The sequence below is a fragment of the Littorina saxatilis genome, linkage group LG15 (assembly GCF_037325665.1).
Source record: "Littorina saxatilis isolate snail1 linkage group LG15, US_GU_Lsax_2.0, whole genome shotgun sequence".
Classification (NCBI taxonomy): Eukaryota; Metazoa; Mollusca; class Gastropoda; order Littorinimorpha; family Littorinidae; genus Littorina; species Littorina saxatilis.
The window spans coordinates 29103915-29129666 of NC_090259.1; the positions used below are offsets into that span (position 1 = coordinate 29103915).

The following is a 25752-nucleotide window of genomic DNA, read 5'->3' on the forward strand; positions in this document are numbered from 1 at the left end:
GTTGACCTTTGACCTTTTTCAAGGTCACAGGTCAGCGTCAAAGGAAAAATTAGACATTTTATATCTTTTCTCGGAAACTATCAAAGCGATCGGGCTCATATTTTGTTTAGTCGTGACCTCCAATGACCTCTACACTTTAACGATGGTTTCGTTGACCTTTGACCTTTTTCAAGGTCACAGGTCAGCGTCAAAGGAAAAATTAGACATTTTATATCTTTGACAAAGTTCATCGGATGTGATTGAAACTTTGTAGGATTATTCTTTACATCAAAGTATTTACATCTGTAGCCTTTTACGAACGTTATCAGAAAAACAAGGGAGATAACTAGCCTTTTCTGTTCGGCAACACACAACTTAACGTTGGGCTTTTCTCGGAAACTATAAAAGTGACCGGGCTCAAATTTTATGTGAACGTGACTCATTGTGTTGTGAATAGCAATTTCTTCCTGTCCATCTGATGCCTCATATAATATTCAGAACTGCGAAAGTGACTCGATCGAGCGTTTGCTCTTCTTGTTTTTGTATGGATTTATGCAGTATTTTTCTGATTTTGTCGCATGTTTCATTTTAGTAAAAGTTTAGTCCAGAAGCCTATTTTGCGTTAATATTTAGGGTCTGTCGGAATCGGTGAGCCAGAACGTACATTCTCCCTTTCTCTGGCTTTGCTAATAACATGAATCTGACTCATTGTTAATGTAAGCTCTCAGTTCGGATGTGCACCGTTGATACCAGTCCGTTTTAATAAAATGTGTGAGAAAGAAAAACGGTCATCAAACGACGTTCGTGTTGAAACTGCAATAACTCCACAAGAAATCTTCTCAACACATCTCATTATGGCAAGATCAAAGCCATATCTCTCCTCCAAAACAAATGAAAACAGAAACAAACTCGGTGAATATCGACCAAAACCTCGACAATTAGTGTTCTACAGGCAGAGCTCCCCAAACTGCGCGTCCCTGCGTCCTACCCGCACTAGAAGCCAAAAATACGTACTCGAAATGTATTGAGGTGGTCCCGGGACGCACTAAACATACAAAGAGCACTCAATTTACGTTCTCGTGCGTACCGTACGCAACATTTGCAGACTATAGTCGTCAGCTAGTAAGTGCAAGCACCAATGTCGCCATGCTTGAGTACGTCTGTGTGTCCGTGTGCGTGTGTGTGTCTGTGTGTCTGCATGTGTACGTGTGCGTGTGTATGTGTGTCTGTGTACGTGTGCGTGTGTATGTGTGTCTGTGTACGTGTGCGTGTGTATGTGTACGTGTGCGTGTGTCTGTGTGCCTGTGTACGTGTGCGTGTGTCTGTGTGCCTGTGTACGTGTGCGTGTGTCTGTGTGTCTGTGTAAGTGTGCGTGTGTCTGTGTGTCTGTTTACTTGTGCGTGTGTCTGGAATATTCCGACCAAAAAAGACATATTACACTACTCGTCATCATAAACAATACGCCGGGTTTTCGACCCTCTACAGCTCATATAACCTCTTAAAATCAAAGCTAGGGTCTCGAGACCCTCTCGGCGAGGTGTCCGTGGGGAGCCTTGAACAGGCCTCTAAAAATCGTAGATAGATTAACATGAGTGACGATCGATTGAGCAAAAATGAAAGGTTTGCAGGTATATGATTCTGACTCATAGCTAATATCAATCAGTTCTGATGTTCACAGCTGATACCATACAAACCACAGTGCGTTCTAATAAAATGTGTGAGAAAGGCGAACAGCCATCAAACAACGTCCGTGTTGAAACTGCAATAATGCTACAACAAATCTTCTCCACACATCTCAATACCGCAAGATCAAAGACACGTTTTTCTCTAACCTGTGGCAGGTTTACGACACGAAATATAGACAGAGACAAGAGCACTTCGATTTGACATGATCCGTACAAGGCAAGCTCTCGCCGAGATGGGAGCCTTATCCATATTGCTCTGTATTATTCTGGCTGCTTCCACTTGCACTGTGGTGAGTTCTGACTCCCAGTCTGTGCAGAGGGGCGCACAACAACTGACGGAAGAGCTGCTGCGAGACAGAAGACAGGCTTCAAGTTTATCACAAGAAAGGTATTGTCTGTGAAACGAAATACTCGGTTGCCTGGCTTTTACAGCACAGTCCTTCCTTTACTAGTACTTTAGCCTACCATCCCAAATCTGCTGATGTTTTACATGGAATAAAACCATTCCTTCACTTGGATATATACCGACATTCAACAGCCTGCAGGGCTCCTCACGGACGATCAGCCTAGAGTGTCACTAGACCCGCCCCCCACTTTAAATTGTGATGAACCTGAAGAATATTTTGTTTGTGTGTTTGGTGTGTGTGTGTGTGTGTGTGTGTGTGTGTGTGTGTGTGTGTGTGTCCGCGGTGTGTGTGTGTGTGTGTGTGTGTGTTGTGTATGTGTTTATGCACGGCCGGTTTTTTTTACGTTGATTGGTCACGCAAGTGAAAACAAGCCCTGAAACAAACAGACGCGAAGTGCTGATTTTGACCATTAGAGTCGCAGTCCATCACGTGATAACTGTTCTGCTCACCATCTCAGACCTGAAACTGCATAAGAACAACTTTAGATACACAACTTCTTATCTAAACCAACCGGTAAATTGTCATAGAGCCGCGCAGGCTTTTACATAAGATAGGAGCATTCTTCCGTATGGAGACTTAATTGGTAGCCTGTTTTTTTGTAAAGATGACTTCTTTGTTTTATTGGTGCCTAATACCAATGGCAACCTGCACAATTAGTTCAGCCAAACATTCCGATTTTGCAGCCAGATTGTTCATGTTTTGTGTCAAAGCGTAAATAGACTCGTATCCCATGTAATCAAAAGGGAAGCGGGGAGGAGGAGGAAGATGCCTTGAAAGTGTGCGATGTCGTACATGGTTGTTTACAACGTAAGGCAGGTATCTTCAACAGTTGTGAATAAAAGTGTCAAGCTCTGCATGTTGCATCAGCAGGGTATAAACATACATGTATACATTCATGGCCATTGTCGAGGAATTTCGCGTGACTAAAAGTGGCCTGGTATTGACTTTTCCGTACACGGGGTTTGTACATGCACACGCTCAAACACATTTATACTGATTACCAACTGCAAAACAATACGTGTACTGCAATCATCCAGTTGTTGGACTACAACATTCTCCCTGGACAGCCATGTTATGTTTCAGCAGCGCGTTTCGTTTTGTGTCACACAGTGTATACAAATCATACAAACAATGAATCGCACTGATGACTGTGTGTGTCTGTGCAGGAAGAGTGATGACGGTCTGGGAGCATTGTTGGCCCAGCAAGCAGCACAACTGTCATCCCTGAAGAACAAACTGCACGCCCTGGAGATCAGTCAGCTTACTGCAAAGTCAGAACTTCAGTCAACCAAGTCAGAACTTCAGTTAACTAAGTCAGAACTTCAGTCAACTAAGTCAGAACTACAGTCAACTAAGTCGGAACTTCAGTCAACCAAGTCAGAACTTCAGTCAGAACTTCAGTCAACCAAGTCAGAACTTCGGTCAGAACTTCAGTCAACCAAGTCGGAACTTCAGTCAACCAAGTCAAAACTTCAGTCAGAACTTCAGTCAACCAAGTCAGAACTTCAGTCAACCAAGTCAGACCTTCAGTCAACGAAAGCAGAACTACAAACATCACAGGCGAAGATACAGACAAAAATGGAAAAACTGAAAAAGGGCAAAGGTTAGATTGATTCCTCTCACATTGTTCTAAAGGTAAGTCTTTGTTACAAATTAATGTTGACGACATTGGTAAATATTGACATGATTTTAAGAAGCATTGTGACACGGTGAGAGACACAGCAGATTTGGGTTGTGCGGTTCAAATAAACATTGACGACATTGGTAAATATTGACATGATTTTAAGAAGCATTGTGACATAGCGACAGACACAGTAGAATTGGGTTGTGCGGTTCAAATAAACATTGACGACATTGGTAAGTATTGACATGATTTTAAGAAGCATTGTGACATAGTGAGAGACACAGCAGATTTGGGTTGTGCGGTTCAAATAAACATTGACGACATTGGTAAATATTGACACGATTTTAAGAAGCATTGTGACATAGCGACAGACACAGTAGAATTGGGTTGTGCGGTTCAAATAAACATTGACGACATTGGTAAATATTGACATGATTTTAAGAAGCATTGTGACATAGCGACAGACACAGTAGAATTGGGTTGTGCGGTTCAAATAAACATTGACGACATTGGTAAATATTGACATGATTTTAAGAAGCAATGTGACATAGTGAGAGACACAGTAGAGTTGGGTTGTGCGGTTCAAATAAACATTGACGACATTGGTAAATATTGACATGATTTTAAGAAGCATTGTGACATAGCGGGAGACACAGTAGAATTGGGTTGTGCGGTTCAAATAAACATTGACGACATTGGTAAATATTGACATGATTTTAAGAAGCACTGTGACATAGTGAGAGACACAGTAGAGTTGGGGTGTGCGGTTCAAATAAACATTGACGACATTGGTAAATATTGACATGATTTTAAGAAGCATTATGACAACTTCAGTTGTTGCTTTGTAAATGTCTATGTATCAGTGTATTATGTCTTGCCACACACATGCCAAATTTCCTTGTATTGATGAGGACAATAAAATTTCTTGTATCTTGTATCTGTGTAGTGAGAGACACAGTAGAGTTGGGTTGTGCGGTTCAAATAAACATTGACGACATTGGTAAATATTGACATGATTTTAAGAAGCATTGTGACATAGTGAGAGACACAGTAGAGTTGGGTTGTGCGGTTCAAATAAACATTGACGACATTGGTAAATATTGACATGATTTTAAGAAGCATTGTGACATAGTGAGAGACACAGTAGAGTTGGATTGTGCGGTTCAAATAAACATTGACGACATTGGTAAATATTGACATGATTTTAAGAAGCATTGTGAAATAGTGAGAGACACAGTAGAATTGGGTTGTGCGGTTCAAATAAACATTGACGACATTGGTAAATATTGACATGATTTTAAGAAGCATTGTGACATAGTGAGAGACACAGTAGAGTTGGATTGTGCGGTACAAATAAACATTGACGACATTGGTAAATATTGACATGATTTTAAGAAGCATTGTGACATAGCGACAGACACAGTAGAATTGGGTTGTGCGGTTCAAATAAACATTGACGACATTGGTAAATATTGACATGATTTTAAGAAGCAATGTGACATAGTGAGAGACACAGTAGAGTTGGGTTGTGCGGTTCAAATAAACATTGACGACATTGGTAAATATTGACATGATTTTAAGAAGCATTGTGACATAGCGGGAGACACAGTAGAGTTGGGTTGTGTGGTTCAAATAAACATTGACGACATTGGTAAATATTGACATGATTTTAAGAAGCATTGTGACATAGTGAGAGACACAGTAGAATTGGGTTGTGTGGTTCAAATAAACATTGACGACATTGGTAAATATTGACATGATAAGCATTGTGACATAGTGAGAGACACAGTAGAGTTGGGTTGTGCGGTTCAAATAAACATTGACGACATTGGTAAATATTGACATGATTTTAAGAAGCATTGTGACATAGCGAGAGACACAGTAGAGTTGGGTTGTGTGGTTCAAATAAACATTGACGACATTGGTAAATCTCGACACAACTGTGGGAAGCATTGTGACACAGTGGGAGACACTGTGGAGAGTTCTAACCCCGAGATTCTAGGGACGTTAAAAATCAACAACCTCGAACCTAGTTGCTAACGTTCAGTGCTGTTGTTACCTTTCCAGGTTCAAGTTTCGTTCGCTGGGGGAGAAAAATCTGTCCCAACAACACCACTCTGGTTTATACTGGTAAGTGTCACACACACACACACACACACACACACACACACACACACACACACACACACACACACACACACACACACACACACACACACACACACGTACGCATGTAAACCGCCATTCTCATGATGGTCTATTTACTTTTAGTATTGAAATGCACACAAACAGGTTTTTGCTCTCAAGCTGTGTGTTTTGAATAAACGATATTTTCCATCAAACTGTAAATCAACTACACAATACCGTGGAAAATCGCCATCAAAAAGGCAGCTTTTCCATCCTTCGCCAAAATTGCGGCCGCTTTCTTTCACATAACAATGAGACAAACTGTGTGACAGATTGAGACAAAATGGGTAATCTGCTAGCCAAATCTCAAAAGAATCGCATTCATGTTAGTTATTTGAGTTATTTCGAATATGCTGACTGTTAGCAAATGATAACAAGACATGTCGAAAAAAAAGATATCAAGCATGAGCCTTTTAGGCGATATCATTTGCTAACAGTCAGCATATTAGAAATAACGGTTTTATTACCGTTTAATTCGACCAAAAGAAATTTCGAAGCAACCCCGCGAATTAGACAGAACAGCTGCAATGGGAACTTGAGCGCTTCTACCTGATTATGCATGTCAGTCAAAGAATTCCCGTGACAGCCAATCAGAGTAACACACCTGACGTGATGAATATTCACAGGTCAAATGCCTTTGACACACAACAATCTCACAAGATAAACCATGTTGAACATGCGTTTCGGTTGCTTCGCTTTTTCTCATTGAACAGAGAGCGACAGATTTAGAACCGACTCCAGACGGATGGGAAATGACGAAAAGATACATTTGATGTAAAGCGAGTGGCGCAATTTCACTTGATTTTTCCGAACTTTGATCATTTAGATTTCAAGTGAGCGGTCGGCATTGCACACTCAGACGATGGGCGGTGCCTTGCTGTTCCGTAAAGCACCCACCGACAAAACTCGCTTTTCGGTATTTTTTAGATAAAGAGAGTATTACCTGACAGCATTTGAAGTGTCATTCTTTAGAATAAATCACGCTGATATTGTTGAATTACATTTTTACTTTGTCTTGTTAATTTTTAGCGTGATAAACAAAAAGGGTCCCTGCCTGAACGTTATAACATTTAGAGGGTCACCTAGAATCCGTCCTGATTGGTCAAAAAGCCATATGGGGCACTGAATTGGTAATAATGAGATATATCTATCATGTTCGTAACCGTTCCGACGGTTCAAAGTAAATCATATCGACAAAAAAGGTCGTTTTGGGTGGTGTAATGTTGGACAAATGTCGTTACACACACACACACACACACACACACACACACACACACACACACACACACACACACACACACACACACACACACTCACACACACACACACACACACACACACATACACACACACACCCACCCTTTCTTTCTTTTGTGCATGGTGTCTTATCAAAAGCTTCAATACTAGCTAGACAGGTTGGTAGGGTCGTGATTAGGTAATCACAGAAAGTTTCTTCGTTAATTACTGCAACCCGTGTACCTACTATTATTTTTGCGAATACACGGAGAAGGTGGGTCACATTTTGAGATTTTACAACCAGTGTCTGTCTCAGCTGTCTGTTATAACCTTTTTTTTCTCTTTTTTTCTTTTTTAAAGTAGTCACCTCTGTTTGCCGACCGAAACTAGTCCGTTGTAAACGTCACAATTAGAGTGAGTACAGAAGTGTAGTGAAAAGGCCTAATATCTTTTGGTTTGTGCATCGCCGGCTGTTTTTGCATGTGCAAGTTATGCAAAGAGGGCAAGTATCGCGACTGGAATTTTTTCTGAACGCTCTTACGTTGTTTGTTTAGTGTACGGGAGGCGGTCCTCATTAGGAACCGATCCCTATTCGGGACCCTTCCCCTATACCGACATGTCGGATTTATTACTAACATCTGTTTCCTGTGTTTACTAAAGGGGTTGCCGGAGGTAAAAATCACTACGTAAAAGGAAGCGGAACCAACACTCTGTGTCTGACCAGGACGCCACAGTTTGACAACACGGCCAAACCACCATACTACGGCTACCTGTACGGCGCTGAGTATCAAAACATCCCTGGTCACGACGACCACGACGTGCCCTGCTCCGTGTGCCTGGCCCGTCAGTCCACCACCATCATGGTGCCCGCCACCCTCACCTGTCCCCCGGGCTGGACACCCCACTACACCGGACACCTGGCTTCAGAGCGATACGCTCACTATGGCGGCGAGTACGTGTGTCTGGATGGCAGTCCTGAAGACGACTCCAGCGGGGTGAGGAATGACGAAGGCCTTCTGTTCTACTACGTGGTCACTGTGTGCGGAAGTCTTCCTTGTCCTCCCTACATCAACGACAAGGTCGTCACTTGTGTCGTCTGCTCAAAGTAGCACGTTCTTATGTCAGAAAACCTGGCTACATAATCTGAGCATATAATTATTAAAAGCAAGACCTAAACAGCAACCAGATGTTCAAGTCTCAGTGTCTAATTGTCCCCTTCCCAGGTTGTAAGAAATGTTGTGTGCGACCCTCGGCAAACATACCTCTTTCTCTGTCTCTCTCTGTCTTTTTGTCTCTGTCTTTCTGTCTCTGTCTGTGTGTGTCTCTCTCTTTCTCTCTCTCTGTTTCTCTCTCTCACTCTCTCTTTCTCTCTCTCTCTTTCTGTCTGTCTGTCTCTCTCTCTCTCTCTCTCTCTCTCTCTCTCTCTCTCTCTCCTCTCTCTCTCTCCCTCTCTCTCTCTCTCTCTCTCCCTCTCTCTCTCTCTCTCTCCCTCCCTCTCTCTCTCACACGCAACCCCCTTTTCCCCGCCAACCCCCCACATCAATCCTTCCCCAGGGCTCTCCACAGAGACCCTAAGTAGAGGGTCCCGGGACTCCCAGTCATAATGTTCAAGGGGTCTAAAGATCCGCTCCACGGATTATTCGAGGATTCAAGGACCAGAAGGAGAGACTTCCACACAAGCGTTATTTGTCATATCGGTTAGACTTACTCAGTTAAAGGCACAGTAAGTCTCACGTAAACCATCACAGAGCTCCCCGAGCGTCTGCATACAGTACAAGCATACTTCCATTTGAACGCTCAACGAACGGGAACATCCTGGATGCTTTCTGTCGAGCGTGAGAAATTTTCAAAGAATTTATTTTTGTGGACTTGGTCCTCTACAAATGGCGCCTCGTTTTGGTGCTGGACGGCTGTTATGAACTTTATTCAACTGATACCGGAAATCACGCCCGGACAGTAAGCCTCCCGTAAACCATCACAGATACTGTAAGGCTTTTACACACAGTACAAACACCCTTCCATTTGAACGCTCACCAAACGGGAACATCCTAGGTGCCCTACGTAAAGAGCGAGCAGTTTTTAAAGAATTACTAATTTTGCAGATTGTCTCGACGTGACACTTTTTGGACCCATCCTGAACTCAGGTCAAAAATTGAGTTACTTCACTTCGGGTCTGATTCTATCGATGTAAACTGGCGATAGCCGTTAATCGATGATTATCAGAATGTTTTTGCGCTAGACCTAACTTTTAAAATCTAAATAATAGATTGACAGCTTGTTACACAAACATTCTTTAATCATAAAAGAATTATTTTTTCATCAAGACAAGATCAGTACAAACCCGGAAGCAGGGTCACGCAAGGGTCGTAGCAGACGACGGTTTACAGTGCATATCGCCGTTCCTCTCAACAGTCAAAAGCCATCGCTAGAGTTCTTGTGAACCACAGCCGTTTGTTTCGTGCATAAAAACGTGCTATTGTAGATAAGCTCACATCGAGTCGCATTCAAATGACTAACTGACGACTACATTGTGAAAAAGGAAAACTGGATCACACGGGTTCACGATGGCTCAGGGGTAAGATAAACCACGCAAAAATAAATTCTTTGAAAATTGCTCGCTCTTTACGGAGGGCACCTAGGATGTTCTCAAGCGGTGAAAGGGTGTTTGTACTGTGTGTAAAGCCTGACAGTATCTGTGATGGTTTACGGGAGGCTTACTGTGCCTTTAATACACATCGGTACAAATCTGGTAGAATATTTTCTCTCTTCTAACTCCAGTCAAATGTCCGTTCTTGTCTATTCTTTATGGAAACTGGTTAAGGCTTTACATCAGTACCAACGGTACACATGATTACACAAATTTAGTGCGTCCCGGGACCCGCTCTTTTCAGGTGTTGTGCGTCCCGGGACCCCTTTTAAGAATTTCCAATATTTTTGTTTTGAATTCTAGTGCGTATAGGTACAACAGTTTGGAGAGCACAGGGCCTGAGATGCACGAAGCGAAACTGGGTTCCGCCCAAATAAAGCGGAACGCAGCCGTGGGGTCAGAATGATTGTTTGAAATTTGTTTCCACCACGTCAGGTTACGCCCAGGTTTTGCTTCGTGCACACCAGCCCTGCTTTCCAACATGAAAACTGGTCAAAGGGTCCGTAGGATGGCCGCTCCGACTCAAACACATAGAGGGCGCGGTCATAGAATGACAGATTGTGGTCGGATTTACGTGGATGGGCATACTGTGTTGCCAAAATAAAAGGCTTTGCTAATAACATGAATCTGACTCATTGTTAATGTAAGCTCTCAGTTCGGATGTGCACCGTTGATACCAGTCCGTTTTAATAAAATGTGTGAGAAAGAAAAACGGTCATCAAACGACGTTCGTGTTGAAACTGCAATAACTCCACAAGAAATCTTCTCAACACATCTCATTATGGCAAGATCAAAGCCATATCTCTCCTCCAAAACAAATGAAAACAGAAACAAACTCGGTGAATATCGACCAAAACCTCGACAATTAGTGTTCTACAGGCAGAGCTCCCCAAACTGCGCGTCCCTGCGTCCTACCCGCACTAGAAGCCAAAAATACGTACTCGAAATGTATTGAGGTGGTCCCGGGACGCACTAAACATACAAAGAGCACTCAATTTACGTTCTCGTGCGTACCGTACGCAACATTTGCAGACTATAGTCGTCAGCTAGTAAGTGCAAGCACCAATGTCGCCATGCTTGAGTACGTCTGTGTGTCCGTGTGCGTGTGTGTGTCTGTGTGTCTGCATGTGTACGTGTGCGTGTGTATGTGTGTCTGTGTACGTGTGCGTGTGTATGTGTACGTGTGCGTGTGTCTATGTGTCTGTGTACGTGTGTCTGTGTGCCTGTGTACGTGTGCGTGTGTCTGTGTGTCTGTGTAAGTGTGCGTGTGTCTGTGTGTCTGTTTACTTGTGCGTGTGTCTGGAATATTCCGACCAAAAAAGACATATTACACTACTCGTCATCATAAACAATACGCCGGGTTTTCGACCCTCTACAGCTCATATAACCTCTTAAAATCAAAGCTAGGGTCTCGAGACCCTCTCGGCGAGGTGTCCGTGGGGAGCCTTGAACAGGCCTCTAAAAATCGTAGATAGATTAACATGAGTGACGATCGATTGAGCAAAAATGAAAGGTTTGCAGGTATATGATTCTGACTCATAGCTAATATCAATCAGTTCTGATGTTCACAGCTGATACCATACAAACCACAGTGCGTTCTAATAAAATGTGTGAGAAAGGCGAACAGCCATCAAACAACGTCCGTGTTGAAACTGCAATAATGCCACAAAAAATCGTCTCCGCACATGTCATAAGGGCAAGATCAAAGTCACTGTTTTCTCTGTAACATGCGGGCTGGTTTACGAGACAAACTATAGACAGAAACAAGAGCACTTCGATTTGACATGATCCGTATAGGACATGCTCTCGCCGAGATGGGAAATTCGTTCCAATTGCTCTGTATTACCCTGGCCATTTCCACTTGCACTGTGGTGAGTTCTGACTCCCAATCTGTGCAGAGGGGTGCACAACAACTGACGGAAGAGCTGCTGCGAGACAGAAGACAGGCTTCAAGTTTATCACAAGAAAGGTATTGTCTGTGAAACGAAATACTCGGTTGCCTGGCTTTTACAGCACAGTCCTTCCTTTACTAGTACTTTAGCCTACCATCCCAAATCTGCTGATGTTTTACATGGAATAAAACCATTCCTTCACTTGGATATATACCGACATTCAACAGCCTGCAGGGCTCCTCACGGACGATCAGCCTAGAGTGTCACTAGACCCGCCCCCCACTTTAAATTGTGATGAACCTGAAGAATATGTTGTTTGTGTGTTTTGTGTGTGTGTGTGTGTGTGTGTGTGTGTGTGTGTGTGTGTGTGTATGTGTGTGTCCACGGTGTGTGTGTGTGTGTGTGTGTGTGTGTGTGTGTGTGTGTGTGTGTGTGTGTGTGTGTGTGTGTGTGTGTGTTGTGAATGTGTTTATGCACGGCCGGGTTTTTTTTACGTTGATTTGTCAGGCAAGTGAAAACAAGCCCTGAAACAAACAGACTCGAAGTGCTGATTTTGACCATTAGAGTCGCAGTCCATCACGTGATAACTGCTCTGCTCACCTTCTCAGACCTGCCGAGATATTTAAACTGCATAAGAACAACTTTAGATACACAACTTCTTATCTAAACCAACCGGTAAATTGTCATAGAGCCGCGCAGGCTTTTACATAAGATAGGAGCATTCTTCCGTATGGACACTTAATTGGTAGCCTGTTTTTTGTAGAGATGACTTCTTTGTTTTATTGGTGCCTAATACCAATGGCAACCTGCACAATTAGTTCAGCCAAAAATTCCGATTTTGTAGCCAGATTGTTCATGTTTTGTGTCAAAGCGTAAATAGACTCGTATCCCATGTAATCAAAGGGGAAGCGGGGAGGAGGAGAAAGATGCCTTGAAGGTGTGCGATGTCGTACATGGTTGTTTACAACGTAAGGCAGGTATCTTCAACAGTTGTGAATAAACTAAGTGTCAAGGTCTGCATGTTGCATTAGCAGGGTATAAACATACATGTATACATTCACGGCCATTGTCGAGGAATTTCGCGTGACTAAAAGTGGCCTGGTATTGGCTTTTCCGTACACGGGGTTTGTACATGCACACGCTCAAACACATTTATACTGATTACCAACTGCAAAACAATACGTGTACTGCAATCATCCAGTTGTTGGACTACAACATTCTCCCTGGACAGCCATGTTATGTTTCAGCAGCGCGTTTTGTTTTGTGTCACACAGTGTATACAAATCATACAAAAACTGAATCGCACTGATGACTGTGTGTGTCTGTGCAGGAAGAGTGATGACGGTCTGGGGACATTGTTGGCCCAGCAAGCAGCACAACTGCACGCCCTGGAGATCAGTCAGCTTACTGCAAAGTCAGAACTTCAGTCAACCAAGTCGGAACTTCAGTCAACCAAGTCAAAACTTCAGTCAGAACTTCAGTCAACCAAGTCAGACCTTCAGTCAACTAAAGCAGAACTACAAACATCACAGGCGAAGATAGAGACAAAAATGGAAAAACTGAAAATGGGCAAAGGTTAGATTGATTCCTCTCACATTGTTCTAAACGTAAGTCTGTGTCACAAATTAATGTTGACGACATTGGTAAATCTCGACACAACTTTGGTAAGCATCGTGACATAGCGGGAGACACGGTAAATTTGGGTTGTGCGGTTCAAATCGCGTCGACGGTTCCGTGTGCCAAAAACAAAGAACTGTCAGGGCTAACAAGAGTTTTATTCCATTTTCCATTACGCTCTTAAACAGTAATGTTTCTGTTACATGCACCACCACTACAATTTCTCCATGTGAGACAATAAAGTTATTTTGGTTTTGATTTGATTTGATTGAAGACATTGATTAATCTCGACACAACTTTGGGGAGCATTGTGGCACAGCGGGAGACACGGTAAATTTGGGTTGTGCTGTTCAAATACACGTTAAAGACATAAGTAAATCTTGACACAACTGTGGGAAGCATTGTGACATAGCGGGAGACACAGTAGAGTTGGGTTGTGTGGTTCAAATAAACATTGACGACATTGGTAAATCTCGACACAACTGTGGGGAGCATTGTGGCACAGTGGGAGACACAGTAGAGTTGGATTGTGCGGTTCAAATAAACATTGACGACATTGGTAAATCTCGACACAACTGTGGGAAGCATTGTGACACAGTGGGAGACACAGTAGAGTTGGGTTGTGTGGTTCAAATACACGTTAAAGACATAAGTAAATCTTGACACAACTGTGGGGAGCATTGTGACACAGTGGGAGACACAGCAGATTTGGGTTGTGTGGTTCAAATCAACATTGAAGACATTGGTAAATCTTGACACAACTGTGGGAAGCATTGTGACACAGTGGGAGACACTGTGGAGAGTTCTAACCCCGAGCTGATAGGGACGTTAAAAATCAACAACCTCGAACCTAGTTGCTAACGTTCAGTGCTGTTGTTACCTTTCCAGGTTCGAGTTTTGTTCGCTGGGGGAGAAAAACCTGTCCCAACACCACCGTTCTGGTTTATACTGGTAAGTGTTACACACACACACACACACACACACACACACACACACACACACACACACACACACACACACACACATTCATACACACACACAAACACACACAAACACACGCACACACACACACACCAACACACACACACACACACACACACACACACACACACACACACACGTACGCATGTAAACCGCCATTCTCATGATGGTCTATTTACTTTTAGTATTGACACGCACACAAACAGGTTTTTGCTCTCAAGCTGTGTGTTTGGAATAGACTGTTCTACACAGTTTATGCAGATACCGCGAATGATCGCCATCAAAAAGGCTGGTCACCTTCCTTCGCCAAAAACGTGGCCGTTTCCTTTAACATACAGGATCAGACTTACTTAGTGACCGATTGAGACAATATAAACTGAGCAAAAAAATGATTGCACCCATTTTCGTACCACAAATAAAACATTCATTCTCGTGTCATTGCATTCAAACTGTATATACCACTAAAGGCCTTTCACTTGGCTCTCTGGCACATTTTGCGGATCAAAGATATCTGTTAAAGTTATCACGTGGCCGCCGCCGAAGTAAGGGTACCCCCAAAATCGACCTAACACAAATGTCAGATACCTATTAAAAATCGACAAAAATTCAGAATAGGTTTTACTTGGCCATGTGTACGTACAGGGAGAACGCATAATCAATTAACGATCCAGAAAAGATTGTTTTGTTTTGCTATCGTGCGTATCTCTTGTGTTATGTCATTCTTATTGATGTAATGCAGGTGTTGAGTGCATGAGCAGTAGAAAACGAGAGGATTTTGCGTCTATTTTGAGGGGTACCCTGACAAAAAGCGCTGTCTTTCACCAATGCCTGTATGGATTGCTTTGAAATGTTCAGGATCTTGAGTCGACATACGAGATGTACGTCAGTGTTGCATTTAATTGTTGAAATGATATGCATTCTTCCGAAAAATGTTTTAACACGTGTCATAGGTTAAAATGCTTACATCCCGATGTAACCGTGTGCCGAAACACTACGATCACCTCGGGAAGCGAAGAGCAATCAAACAGGTTTGAAAATATTAGGGCTAATTTCTTAGCCCTATAAAAACTGTTATGCAAACCCGAAGGTTTCCATGAACATACAGACAATCGGAAACCACCAGACCCCATCACAAACAGAATTCTACAATCCACTGGTGTTGACTTTTAAAGGCCAACAACTCGGGTGCAGAGTCTGCTGTGAAAGGAGCGGTAGCCTCCCCTGTCACACCAAACATTCATGACTGTGCATGCATACAGACAAATGAGTGTTACAAATACTGCCAAAGTTTTATTTAAGTACAATTGCTAGTTTACGTTTGCTAGTGTCACAGTTCAGTGACACGAGTGGGAAAGGAACTCTTTGTGGGGCGCGTTTTAGGTCATTTATTTGACCCATTAAAACGTGACAGCTAGTCCTGTAAACACGATCAATGATTTTGGAGGATTGCCGTGAGACAGCCATTTCTGTGGTTTTTTTTTATGGCAAGCCTGGCAAAACAATGATGGGTTTTTTGCCGTTTCTGGCCAAATTCTGGCTGCATCAACGGCCCATCAAAATGCCAATGTGCATACGTGTACAATGCCAACAATGGGCCATAAATGGGCCATTTGTGGTAGTAGTTCTGGCAACTAGCATTGCCATCAAAAAAACATAAATGGCCCAGTTCTGGCATGTTTATTGGGGATGTCAAGTCATTTGTGACGGCAGCCTGTTTTGATAGTATAGGCACTCAGCGTCAACTGCCCTCAATAGCAAAGAGCATGAATGTTCCATCTTTTTCTCATGTGTTTACATTGCAAGAAAATGTCCGTCAGTGGTCATACTCGAATAAAACTGTGGCAGTTCTGCTAACAACCAATTGTCTGTATGCGTGCAAAGTCCTGAATTGTTTGGATGTACATACGCAAAACTGTGAGGGGCTTAAAACATGTTCCGGAAGAGTGCATTACATCTGAGTACGAACCTGAAGTGATCCAAGGATAACCCTCGTATGTAGTCTTGAGATCCTGAAAGTTTCGAAGCAACCCATTTAGACATTAATTACTGAAATACAGCGGTTTTTGTCATGTCCTTTCACATTTCACATTTTCAGTGGAGAATAATGAATTTTTGTGTGTGTTTGTATGCAATGCATTGTATGACTGAATTATATGAAAACTGATTGTGTGAGATACCAAATAACGCAGCCATCAAGTTAATCCAACAAAACGTAGAAGCCCAACAACACTTACCCAGCAACACACTCGCAGTAGGCTCCAAGTGCCTGCCCGTTCAGCGTCACTACAGCATACTCGTTGTTGCGAGTCTGCTTCATTGACGTCAGCACACTCGCTCCGAGTCTGATCACCACAGTTGCTTACTGTGGTGCCTAGTGTAGTAACGGCCGAGCTGTAAACATATAACAAGACGAAACATTTCACGCATGCACTCTATCGCTCCGACGTACAAGAAAACACACGTGTAAAAGGCAGCACCCAAGCCCAGCTCGGAAAGTGCTGCTAGATAAAAGACGTAAACGCCGCCTGGGGCTTGCAAGGCCCAGCATTATCGTAAGCCCGGACAGCATAACGCCACGACTACATAATAATTATTGAGTCACATAAAGGTTAGCGAGCCCTAACAGGTAGACTTACCTAAGTCTCTTGTTACGGCGCGCTGTCAGTGTGTACGTCAGTTCAGTAGGGATCTTCAGTCAACACTAACCAATAAGCCCGCCGAAGCGTGGCTTATTGGTTCGGTCACAGGAGGGGAAAAGGGAGTTGTTTCCCTTACGGAAACACTACACTAGCAAAAATAAATTTTCTGCACACAGTGGCTGCATCGTTTACCCCAAGGTTTCGCATTCTTTGCGCTGGATGCGTCGTATAACTTGTCCGACGTCGAACGTCGACGCAGTAGTATCAGTAAGTCGATCCAGAGATCTGTATTTGTGGTCGATCACCTCTGCTTCTCTTATGCAAAGGAAGTTCGCCAAGTCTTTCGTCCATATACCACCAATAGCCGTTTCAAACCATACCTTCGTGCATGTCCTTGACTTTTTGTTCATGATTTTGAACAAGATAATCCGTTTTCTTTCAGAATTTCTGAAAGTATTCCTCACGCAATAGTACTTCGAGCACCGAAAGTGAAAAAGGTATTTCAGGCCATGCTCTTACTGCCCCTCTGTTCCGGTTATCAGAGAGAGGCTGCTGTACACTGAAATCTGATTGGTCGAAACGCTGGGGGCAAAGGTTATACGAAAAAGGTCTATTGTCTCGGTGACTTTGGCATCAAAAGCAGTGGAAAAACAGGTCCCTGCCAGACTTGCTTGACATGACTTCATTTACATGATATACACACGTGTGGTTTGAACGATATTATTATGTAATTAGTGGTCTCCCTCACGTATGTAGGATAAAGTGTATTAGGACTCACAACAAACAAGCACATTGTTGCATGATTGTAACTGTTTTGGTATGGGCAATTTTTGAGGTTGCGGAACAGCGTAGCAATTTCTGCTACAATGTAGCTTATTACACTAAAAGCGTTACAGTTGACAACTCTGCATAAATATCAAACTTATGCATTAACATATATCGATTGAGCAATTATTTTGTTCTGTGTTCTTTGAAGGTGTTGTCGGAGGGAAATACTACAACCATAAAGGAAGCGGAACCAACTTTCTGTGTCTGACCAGGACGCCACAGTTTGACAACACGGCCAAACCGCAATACTACGGCTACCTGTACGGCGCTGAGTATGAACGAATCCCTGGTCACCACGACCACGACGTGCCCTGCTCCGTGTGCCTGGCCCCTCAGTCCACCACCATCATGGTGCCCGCCACCCTCACCTGTCCCCCGGGCTGGACACCCCAGTACACCGGACACCTTGCTTCAAGTTATCACGATCACTACGCTACCGAGTACGTGTGTCTGGATGGCAGTCCTGAAGACGACTCCAGCGGGGTGAGGAATGACGACGGCCTTCTGTTCTACCTCGTGGTCACTGTGTGCGGAAGTCTTCCTTGTCCTCCCTACATCAATGACAAGGTCGTCACTTGTGTCGTCTGCTCAAAATAGCACGTCTCCTCGTGTCAGAAAATCTGGCTACAAAATCGGAGCATATAAATATTAAAAGCAAGGTCTAAAAAGCCTCCAAATGTTCAAGTCTTAGTGTCTAATTATCCCCTTCCCAAGTTGTAAGAACTGTCTTGTGCAACACTCGGCAAACTTCTCTCTTTCTCCATCTCGCTCTCTCTCCATGTCTATCATTTTCGTTCTTTTCCTCTCTCTCTCTCTCTCTCTCTCTCTCTCTCTCTCTCTCTCTCTCTCTCTCTCTCTCTCTCTCTCTCTCTCCTCTCTCTCTCTCTCTCTCTCTCTCTCTCTCTCTCTCTCTCTCTCTCTCTCTCTCTCTCTCTCTCTCTCTCTCTCTTTCTCTATCTCTTGATATCACACAAAAATACACATATTGATTCGCAAGCACATACTAAACCCAACAACATGAAAGTACAAACATAAACATTCAGAATTGTCTGCACATTCACACGCCTGCCTGCAGACATATAATGCAATGCTTTTCAAAACAATATGATGACATTATGTTTCCTCGGATAAGAGAAAACAATGCCTTATCATTAATTGTATTCGGAGTCTCCGGATAAGAAAAACCTCCTCTCTCTCTCTCTCTCTCTCTCTCTCTCTCTCTCTCTCTCTCTCTCTCTCTCTCTCTCTCTCTCTCTCTCTCTTTCTCTCTCTCACTCCCTTTCTCTCTGACTCACTCCCTCCTTCTCTCTCTCACTCTCACTCCCTATCTCTCTCTCTTACGCACGCACACTTACACACACAAACACACCCACTGGCACGCACGCACGCACACACACACACATACACACACAAACACACACACACACATACACACACAGTCACACACATACACAAACACACGTACACCTTTCTCCCAAACATTGCATAAACATAAAAGCTCATTTAATGAAGCAGACACTTCAGATAATAATGGGTTGGTTCTCTGTTTCCAAGGGACGCAACTGTTCCACAGGCAATACAGAGTTATTTCCGAAAATTGACAATCGGCGTGCAATAGTCGTGCATTTAGGTACACATCTCCTGTCTGAAGAGTCCTCAGCTCTAGGGACGCCTAAACGATTGCCAAGGGACCTCGCCAGGTCAGCTTCTCCAGCACCGGGCGCACAGTAACCGAAGTTGCGACAAAAGCATTTTTGCTCGATAAGACAGAAACAAAACGACACTGTTGCAGCAAAACGACAATCTATCCGCAGTCAGTATGGTTCCGTTTACTTTCGCCAAATGCACCATTATCGCATACAATCTTAAACCGGCACACAGGAATTCCCTTCATCCAGTCAAAGGGTCCGTCAGGAAGATGGATAACTGCGTCGTCCTTGTCTCTGACACACACCCACACACACACACACACACGCACACACGCACGCATGTACACACACACACACTGCACACACACACACACACACGCACACGCACGCACGCACGCACGCACGCACGCACACACAAACACAGTGACAAGGTAATTAATGAACAACTTTTTGTTGTATGAACAACTGTTGCTGTGATCACATCTTGGTGATGAAGCCGTGCTCTGTTACACACATCGCCTCTTCCTTTTAATAAAGCGTGTTCGTTCACGGAGGGGTGGGGGGGGGGGAGAAGGGGGGTCGATACGTGAATGAAAATATGAGTATATATCTCCGCGTAAATCCCATGCATCATGCCTCTCACTCAAATCGGCAATTAGCCCTCAAAACCGTGTGATTAAAGATATCGTCTGTTCCGCATTCACGATCATGCCTGGTATCGCTAGATATCAGTACAGGATATCACAAGTAATAAGGGCATCCCTCATTTCATTTCATTATCATTACTTTCTTGTCCTATTACTGTCAAAGTGTCTGTGGCGTGGACGAGGGGGGGGGGGGGAGTTTTATGGGGGTATGGTAATTGTCCATGCAAACATTTATTTTGCTGATGAGTGTGATGAAAATTAAGGCAAAGTCCTGACCGTAAAAAATAGTTCCGCTCACAATGTCAGAGCAGCTCTGGCTTTTACATGGGGTAAGACAATCCCGCCACTTGAGCACATACCAAAACTCATTGTCCTGTCTACTTCCTGCGGAAAGTTGGATCTTTTTATGAAATAATTGTGTAGATAGATACTAAAAATCAAATGCTCACTTTGCTCAACATTCATCAAGATTGTTCAAGTTTGGTATGTGTCCAAGTGGAGGGATGGCCTCATCCCATGTAAAAGCTTCGCCTGATCTGAAATGATCTAATGGATATCGTTTACACGTGAAGCACTGTGCCGTTTATGTCTTCAGTGCCAGCAATGACTAATGTTCCATGGACATCCATCCAAAAACATATAGACTGCAAACGTTCCAAAATTCAGAAAAACAAAAGGTATGTTATTGGAACGTGTAACTATTGACAAAACAATACGTTATACTGATTACCAGATCTGCGACACGGCAATATTGAGTACATGTTTTGGTAACTTGCTTCTACAGCTAACTGTTGTACGGCCCATGCTGGTTGACATGCCTCTAAACTCTGAGGAGGGAGTGGCCACTGTGCACTCACCCAGACCCCTCCAGGATCACACGTTGCTGGTATTATCAGGAAAAGTGGAACATGCTGAACGCGACTAGAGCTGTACCCACGGAATACGCGCGATATAAGCCTCATATCGATTAATCACACGGTTTTAAGGGCTAATTGCCAATTTGAGTGAGAGGCATGATGCATGGGATTTACGCGAAGATATATTCTCATATTTCCATTTTCGTATCGACCCCCTACCCCCCCCCCCCCCCCCCCCCCCCGTGAACGAACACGCTTTATTGAAAGATAGAGGCGATTTGTCTAGCTCCAGTAACAGAACACGGCTTCATCACCGTGATTAGATCTCAGCAACAGTTGTTCATATAACAAAACGTATGTGATTAATTACTTTGCCACTGCATGCGCAGTGCTCACTGTATAGAGTGTGTGTGTGTGTGTGTGTGTGTGTGTGTGTTGTGTGTGTGTGTGTGTGTATGAGTGTGTTTATGTGTGTGAGTGTGTGTGTGTCACTGTGTGTGCGTGCGTGCGTCTGTGAGTGTGTGTGCGTGCCGCTAGCGCGCGCGCGCGTGTGTGTGTGTGTGTGTGTGTGCGCGTGTGTGTGTGTGCGTCGGTATGTGTGTGTGTGTGTGTGTGTGTGTGTGTGTGTCAGAGACAAGGATGACAAGGATATTCCTGATGGAACCTTTGACTCGATGAAGGGAATTCATGTGGGTCATTTTCAGATTGTATGCGCTAATGGTGCAATTCTTGATAGTAAACCCGACTGACTGCGAATTGATTGTCGTTCAGCAGCAACAGTGTCATTACATAGAGGGGGAATCGAGACGAGAGTCGTGGTGTATGTGTGTGTGTGTGTGTGTGTGTGTGTGTGTGTGTGTGTGTGTGTGTGTGTGTGTGTGTGTGTGTGTGTGTGTGTGTCTGTGCGTGTGTGTGAGTAGAGCGATTCAGACCAAACTACTGGACCGATCTTTATGACATTTGACATGAGAGTTCCTGGGTATGATATCCCCGGAAATTTTTTTCATTTTTTGATAAATACTTTTGATGACGTCATATCCGGCTTTTTGTAAAAGTTGAGGCGGCACTGTCACACCCTCATTTTTCAATCAAATTTATTGAAATTTTTGTAAAGCAATCTTCGACAAAGGCCGGACTTCGGTATTGCATTTCAGCTTGGTGGCTTAAAAATTAATTAATGACTTTGGTCATTACAAATCTGAAAATTGTAATAATTTTTATTTTTTTAATAAAACGATCCAAATTTACGTTCATCTTATTTTACATCATTTCCTGATTCCAAAAACATATAAATATGTTATATTTGGATTAAAGACAAGCTCTGAAAATTAAAAATATAAAAATTATGATCAAAATTAAATTTCCGAAATCGATTTAAAAACAATTTCATCTTATTCCTTGTCGGTTCCTGATTCCAAAAACATATAGATATGATATGTTTGGATTAAAAACACGCTCAGAAAGTTAAAACGAAGACAGGTACAGAAAAGCGTGCTATGCAGCACAGCGAAACCACTACCGCGCTGAACAGGCTCGTCAGTTTCACTCCGTTTTGCACAAGCGGCGGACTACGGTCATTGTGAAAAAATGCAGTGCGTTCAGTTTCATTCTGTGAGTTCCACAGCTTGACTAAATGCAGTAATTTAGAGAGAGTGAGAGAGCGTGAGAGAAAGAGGAATGAGAGAGAGAGAAAGACAGAGTGTGCGACAGAGAGAGGAAATGAGAGAGAGAGAGGGAGTAAGAGACAGAGAGGGTGAGAAAGAGAGAGACAGAGAGAGCGAGAGACAGAGAGAGACAGAGAGACAGAGAGACAGAGACAGAGAGACGCAGACGCAGATAGTTTATTCAATAGGCCATAGCCCCTTATGAAGGGGTGTGAACAAACGGTTCACATTGCATATAAATTAAACTCAACAGGTGCACACAAAAAAGGTACAACATAATAATCGCACAACACATACATTACACGGCATTTAACTAGGAGGTTACAACATCTCTTAATTTAAAGGCTTTATACAAATACAGGGATACATTTCTGACAACAGTTTCTTGAGGTGATGCTAAAAGCAAGCTGAGTCGGAAAATGCTTGGGTTCTTATAATATTTAAATGGGATCAATTTTTCTCTTAATTTGTTATAGTATGGACAACACAAAACAAAATGGACTTCATCTTCTTGGTTTTGTTTACAAAGAGGACACATCAAATCATCGGCATTATGTTTTCTATATCGGTAAGCATGCACTGCAATTTCTGAAATGCCGAATCGAAACCTGGTCATAATAAACTTTAGATGCCTATCCATATTCGACAAAAGATAGGGTTTAATGTCATGTACAGTACAAAATGTCCGATAAACAGCAAATCTATCACTATTTTGTATATGATAATCCCACTCTTGCCATCTGCAATCGACCAACCTTTCCCTAAAAACACGCAAAAAATCTTTTTCATTAACAACGCCCTGATTCAACCACACAAAACCAAAACCGTACTCATACAATTTACAACGGACACCTGAGGCCCAGTTCGTTTTACCACTTTCATCCATTTTATACAACATTTCATAGGATTTACGAGGAAGTCTGTGCGCCTCCATCTTTAACAATTTCAACCAGTAGCTAATGCATCTTAAAATAGAATTCAAATATATCGGATATCTGTTTGTCTCGCCATATACAAGATCATTAGGTGTTCGCATTCGAACTCCTAAGAACTTCTTCAGTGCAAATAAATGGACTTTTTCACACTGCAGAGCAGCCTTATCCAGTCCCCATATCTCAGCACCATACTGTACTATTGGTTGTACTTGGGAATCAAACAACTTCAAAAAAACATTCAAACTATTATTATTAAGCACAGATAATCTTTGTATAATACACATCAGAGCATTTTTGAGAGAGAGAGAGAGAGAGAGAGAGAGAGAGAGAGAGAGAGAGAGAGAGAGAGAAAGGGGTAATAAAAGAGAGAGAGAGGAGTGTTTGGCAGAGAGAGGAAATGAGAGAGAGAGAGGGAGTAAGAGACAAAGAGAGTGGGAAAGAGAGAGAAAGAGAGAGAAAGAGAGAGAAAGAGAAAGAGAGAGAGTAAGTGACAGAGAGAGAGAGCGAGAGAGAGAGAGAGAGCGAGAGAGAGAGAGAGAGAGAGAGAGAGCGAGAGAAAGAGAGTCAGAGAGAGAGAGAGAGAGAGAGAGAGAGAGAGAGAGAGAGAGAGAGAGAGGGAGAGGGAGAGAGACAGAGAGACAGAGGAAGAGAGATGTTTGCCGACTGTTGCACACATGTGTTCTTACACTTTTGGAAGGGAACAATAAAAGACTGAGACTAAGAACATTTGGTGGCTGTTTAGGCCTTGTTTTATATCTCTTCAGATAATGTAGCCAGATTATCTGACATTAGGAGACGTGCTACTTTGAGCAGACGACACAAGTGACGACCTTGGCATTGATGTATGGAGGACAAGGAAGACTTCCGCACACAGTGACCACGTAGTAGAACACAAGGTCGTTGTCATTCCTCACTCCGCTGGAGTCGTCTTGAGGGCTGCCATCCAGACACACGTACTCGGAAGCGTAGAGGTCTTTCCACTGTGGAGCCAGGTGTCCGGTGTACTGAGGTGTCCACCCCGAGGGACAGGTGAGGGTGCCGGGCACCATGATGGTGGTGGACTGAGGGGCCAGGCACACGGAGCAGGGCACGTCGTGGTCGTGGTGACCAGGGATGGCTTGATACTCAGCGCCGTACAGGTAGCCGTAGGATGATGGTTTGGCCGTGTTGTCAAACTGTGGCGTCCTGGTCAGACACAGACGGTTGGTTCCGCTTCCTTTTTGATTGTGCTCTTTCCCTCCGGCAACCCCTTGAGTGAACACAGGAAACAAATGTAATTGACTAATCTGACATGTATACAAAGGGGAGGGGCCCCGAATATAGGCAGGCTCCTTATATTGGCCGTTTGTTCTTCTGAGAAAATAACAATTTAGATAAAAAATAAAAAAAACAAGAAATTCCTCCGATAGGAAAAACACCCCCTATAAAGGGAAAGAACCTTCTCAGTTGGTGGCAGTGAGAATGGTTATTTCCCTTTGACCAACGGGGGTGTGCCTCTATAAGTCGTTGTATAATTTTAATCCACCAATAACTCCCTAACCGTGTGTTTGACTGGTCCCAATTTTTGAAAGGACCGTCTCAGGAATGTATAGAACCTGTTCACCAAGTTTGGTGACGATCGGTCCGTTCATTCTTGAGATCTATATGCGAACACAAACAAACACCCAAATAATATGTCAGTCTTAATCTTAATCCACCAATAACTCCCTAACCGTGTGTTTGACTGGTCCCAATTTTTGTAAGGACCGTCTCAGGAATGTATAGAACCTGTTCACCAAGGTTAGTGACGATCGGTCCGTTCATTCTTGAGATCTATATGCGAACACAAACAAACACACAAACAAACACATCGAGTGAAACCTATACACACCCCTATACCGGGGGTGTAAAAACAGTCGCGATATTTACCCCCTGCATAACTTGCACAGTCATGCTAAAACAGCCGAAGATGCACAAATCGCAATATCATTAAGCGTGTTGACGTTGTAACGCTTCTGGCAGCGCTCACTAGAAATGTGACGCTTACAACGGTGTAGTTTCTGTCCGCAAACAGAGCTGACCACATGTAAAGAAAAGTTATATGATACAGCTAGGACGCTACTTGTTACGTTTTATCAGTGATGTTCCCGTCTTTCCCGCGCGCACATAGAATAGTTGTAAAATCTCAAAGTACAGAGAGAAGACAAACAAAAAACTTAAATCAGTTTAGAGCGTCGCGCGAAACGTTGTTTCGTTGGAACTAGACATGGCACTAGACAAGGAACTAGACAAGGAACTA

General features: G+C 43.2%; 4 protein-coding genes across 9 annotated transcripts in view; 3 read left to right on the forward strand and 1 right to left on the reverse strand.

The window, feature by feature from the left end:
• Positions 1–25752, forward strand: part of LOC138949026 (uncharacterized) — a 116682-nt gene that overhangs the window by 31429 nt on the left and 59501 nt on the right. The window contains exons 2-5 of one of the 4 annotated variants that reach the window (XM_070320726.1): positions 3238–3361; positions 3425–3674; positions 5763–5825; positions 7779–8305. The exons of 2 other annotated variants lie outside the window; for them this stretch is intronic. In XM_070320726.1, coding sequence (XP_070176827.1) covers positions 3238–3361; positions 3425–3674; positions 5763–5825; positions 7779–8227 — 886 coding nt within the window. In that variant the 3' untranslated portion in view covers positions 8228–8305. Of the gene's footprint in view, positions 1–3237; positions 3675–5762; positions 5826–7778; positions 8306–25752 lie in introns of those variants that run through there. One more of the 4 variants, XM_070320725.1, reaches the window with a different exon arrangement.
• The window catches only part of LOC138949033 (uncharacterized), a 127065-nt gene that overhangs the window by 23293 nt on the left and 78020 nt on the right, over positions 1–25752 (forward strand). The window contains exons 1-2 of one of the 3 annotated variants that reach the window (XM_070320745.1): positions 13038–13232; positions 14163–14225. In XM_070320745.1, coding sequence (XP_070176846.1) covers positions 13208–13232; positions 14163–14225 — 88 coding nt within the window. In that variant the 5' untranslated portion in view covers positions 13038–13207. Of the gene's footprint in view, positions 1–13037; positions 13233–14162; positions 14226–25752 lie in introns of those variants that run through there. The other 2 variants (XM_070320747.1, XM_070320746.1) reach the window with 2 other exon arrangements.
• The window catches only part of LOC138949027 (uncharacterized), a 117982-nt gene continuing 103794 nt past the window's right edge, over positions 11565–25752 (forward strand). The window contains exon 1 of the mRNA XM_070320730.1: positions 11565–11734. Coding sequence (XP_070176831.1) covers positions 11580–11734 — 155 coding nt within the window. The 5' untranslated portion in view covers positions 11565–11579. The remainder of the gene's footprint in view (positions 11735–25752) is intronic.
• LOC138949032 (uncharacterized) overlaps positions 24201–25752 on the reverse strand; it is an 11473-nt gene continuing 9921 nt past the window's right edge. The window contains exon 5 of the mRNA XM_070320744.1: positions 24201–24723. Coding sequence (XP_070176845.1) covers positions 24275–24723 — 449 coding nt within the window. The 3' untranslated portion in view covers positions 24201–24274. The remainder of the gene's footprint in view (positions 24724–25752) is intronic.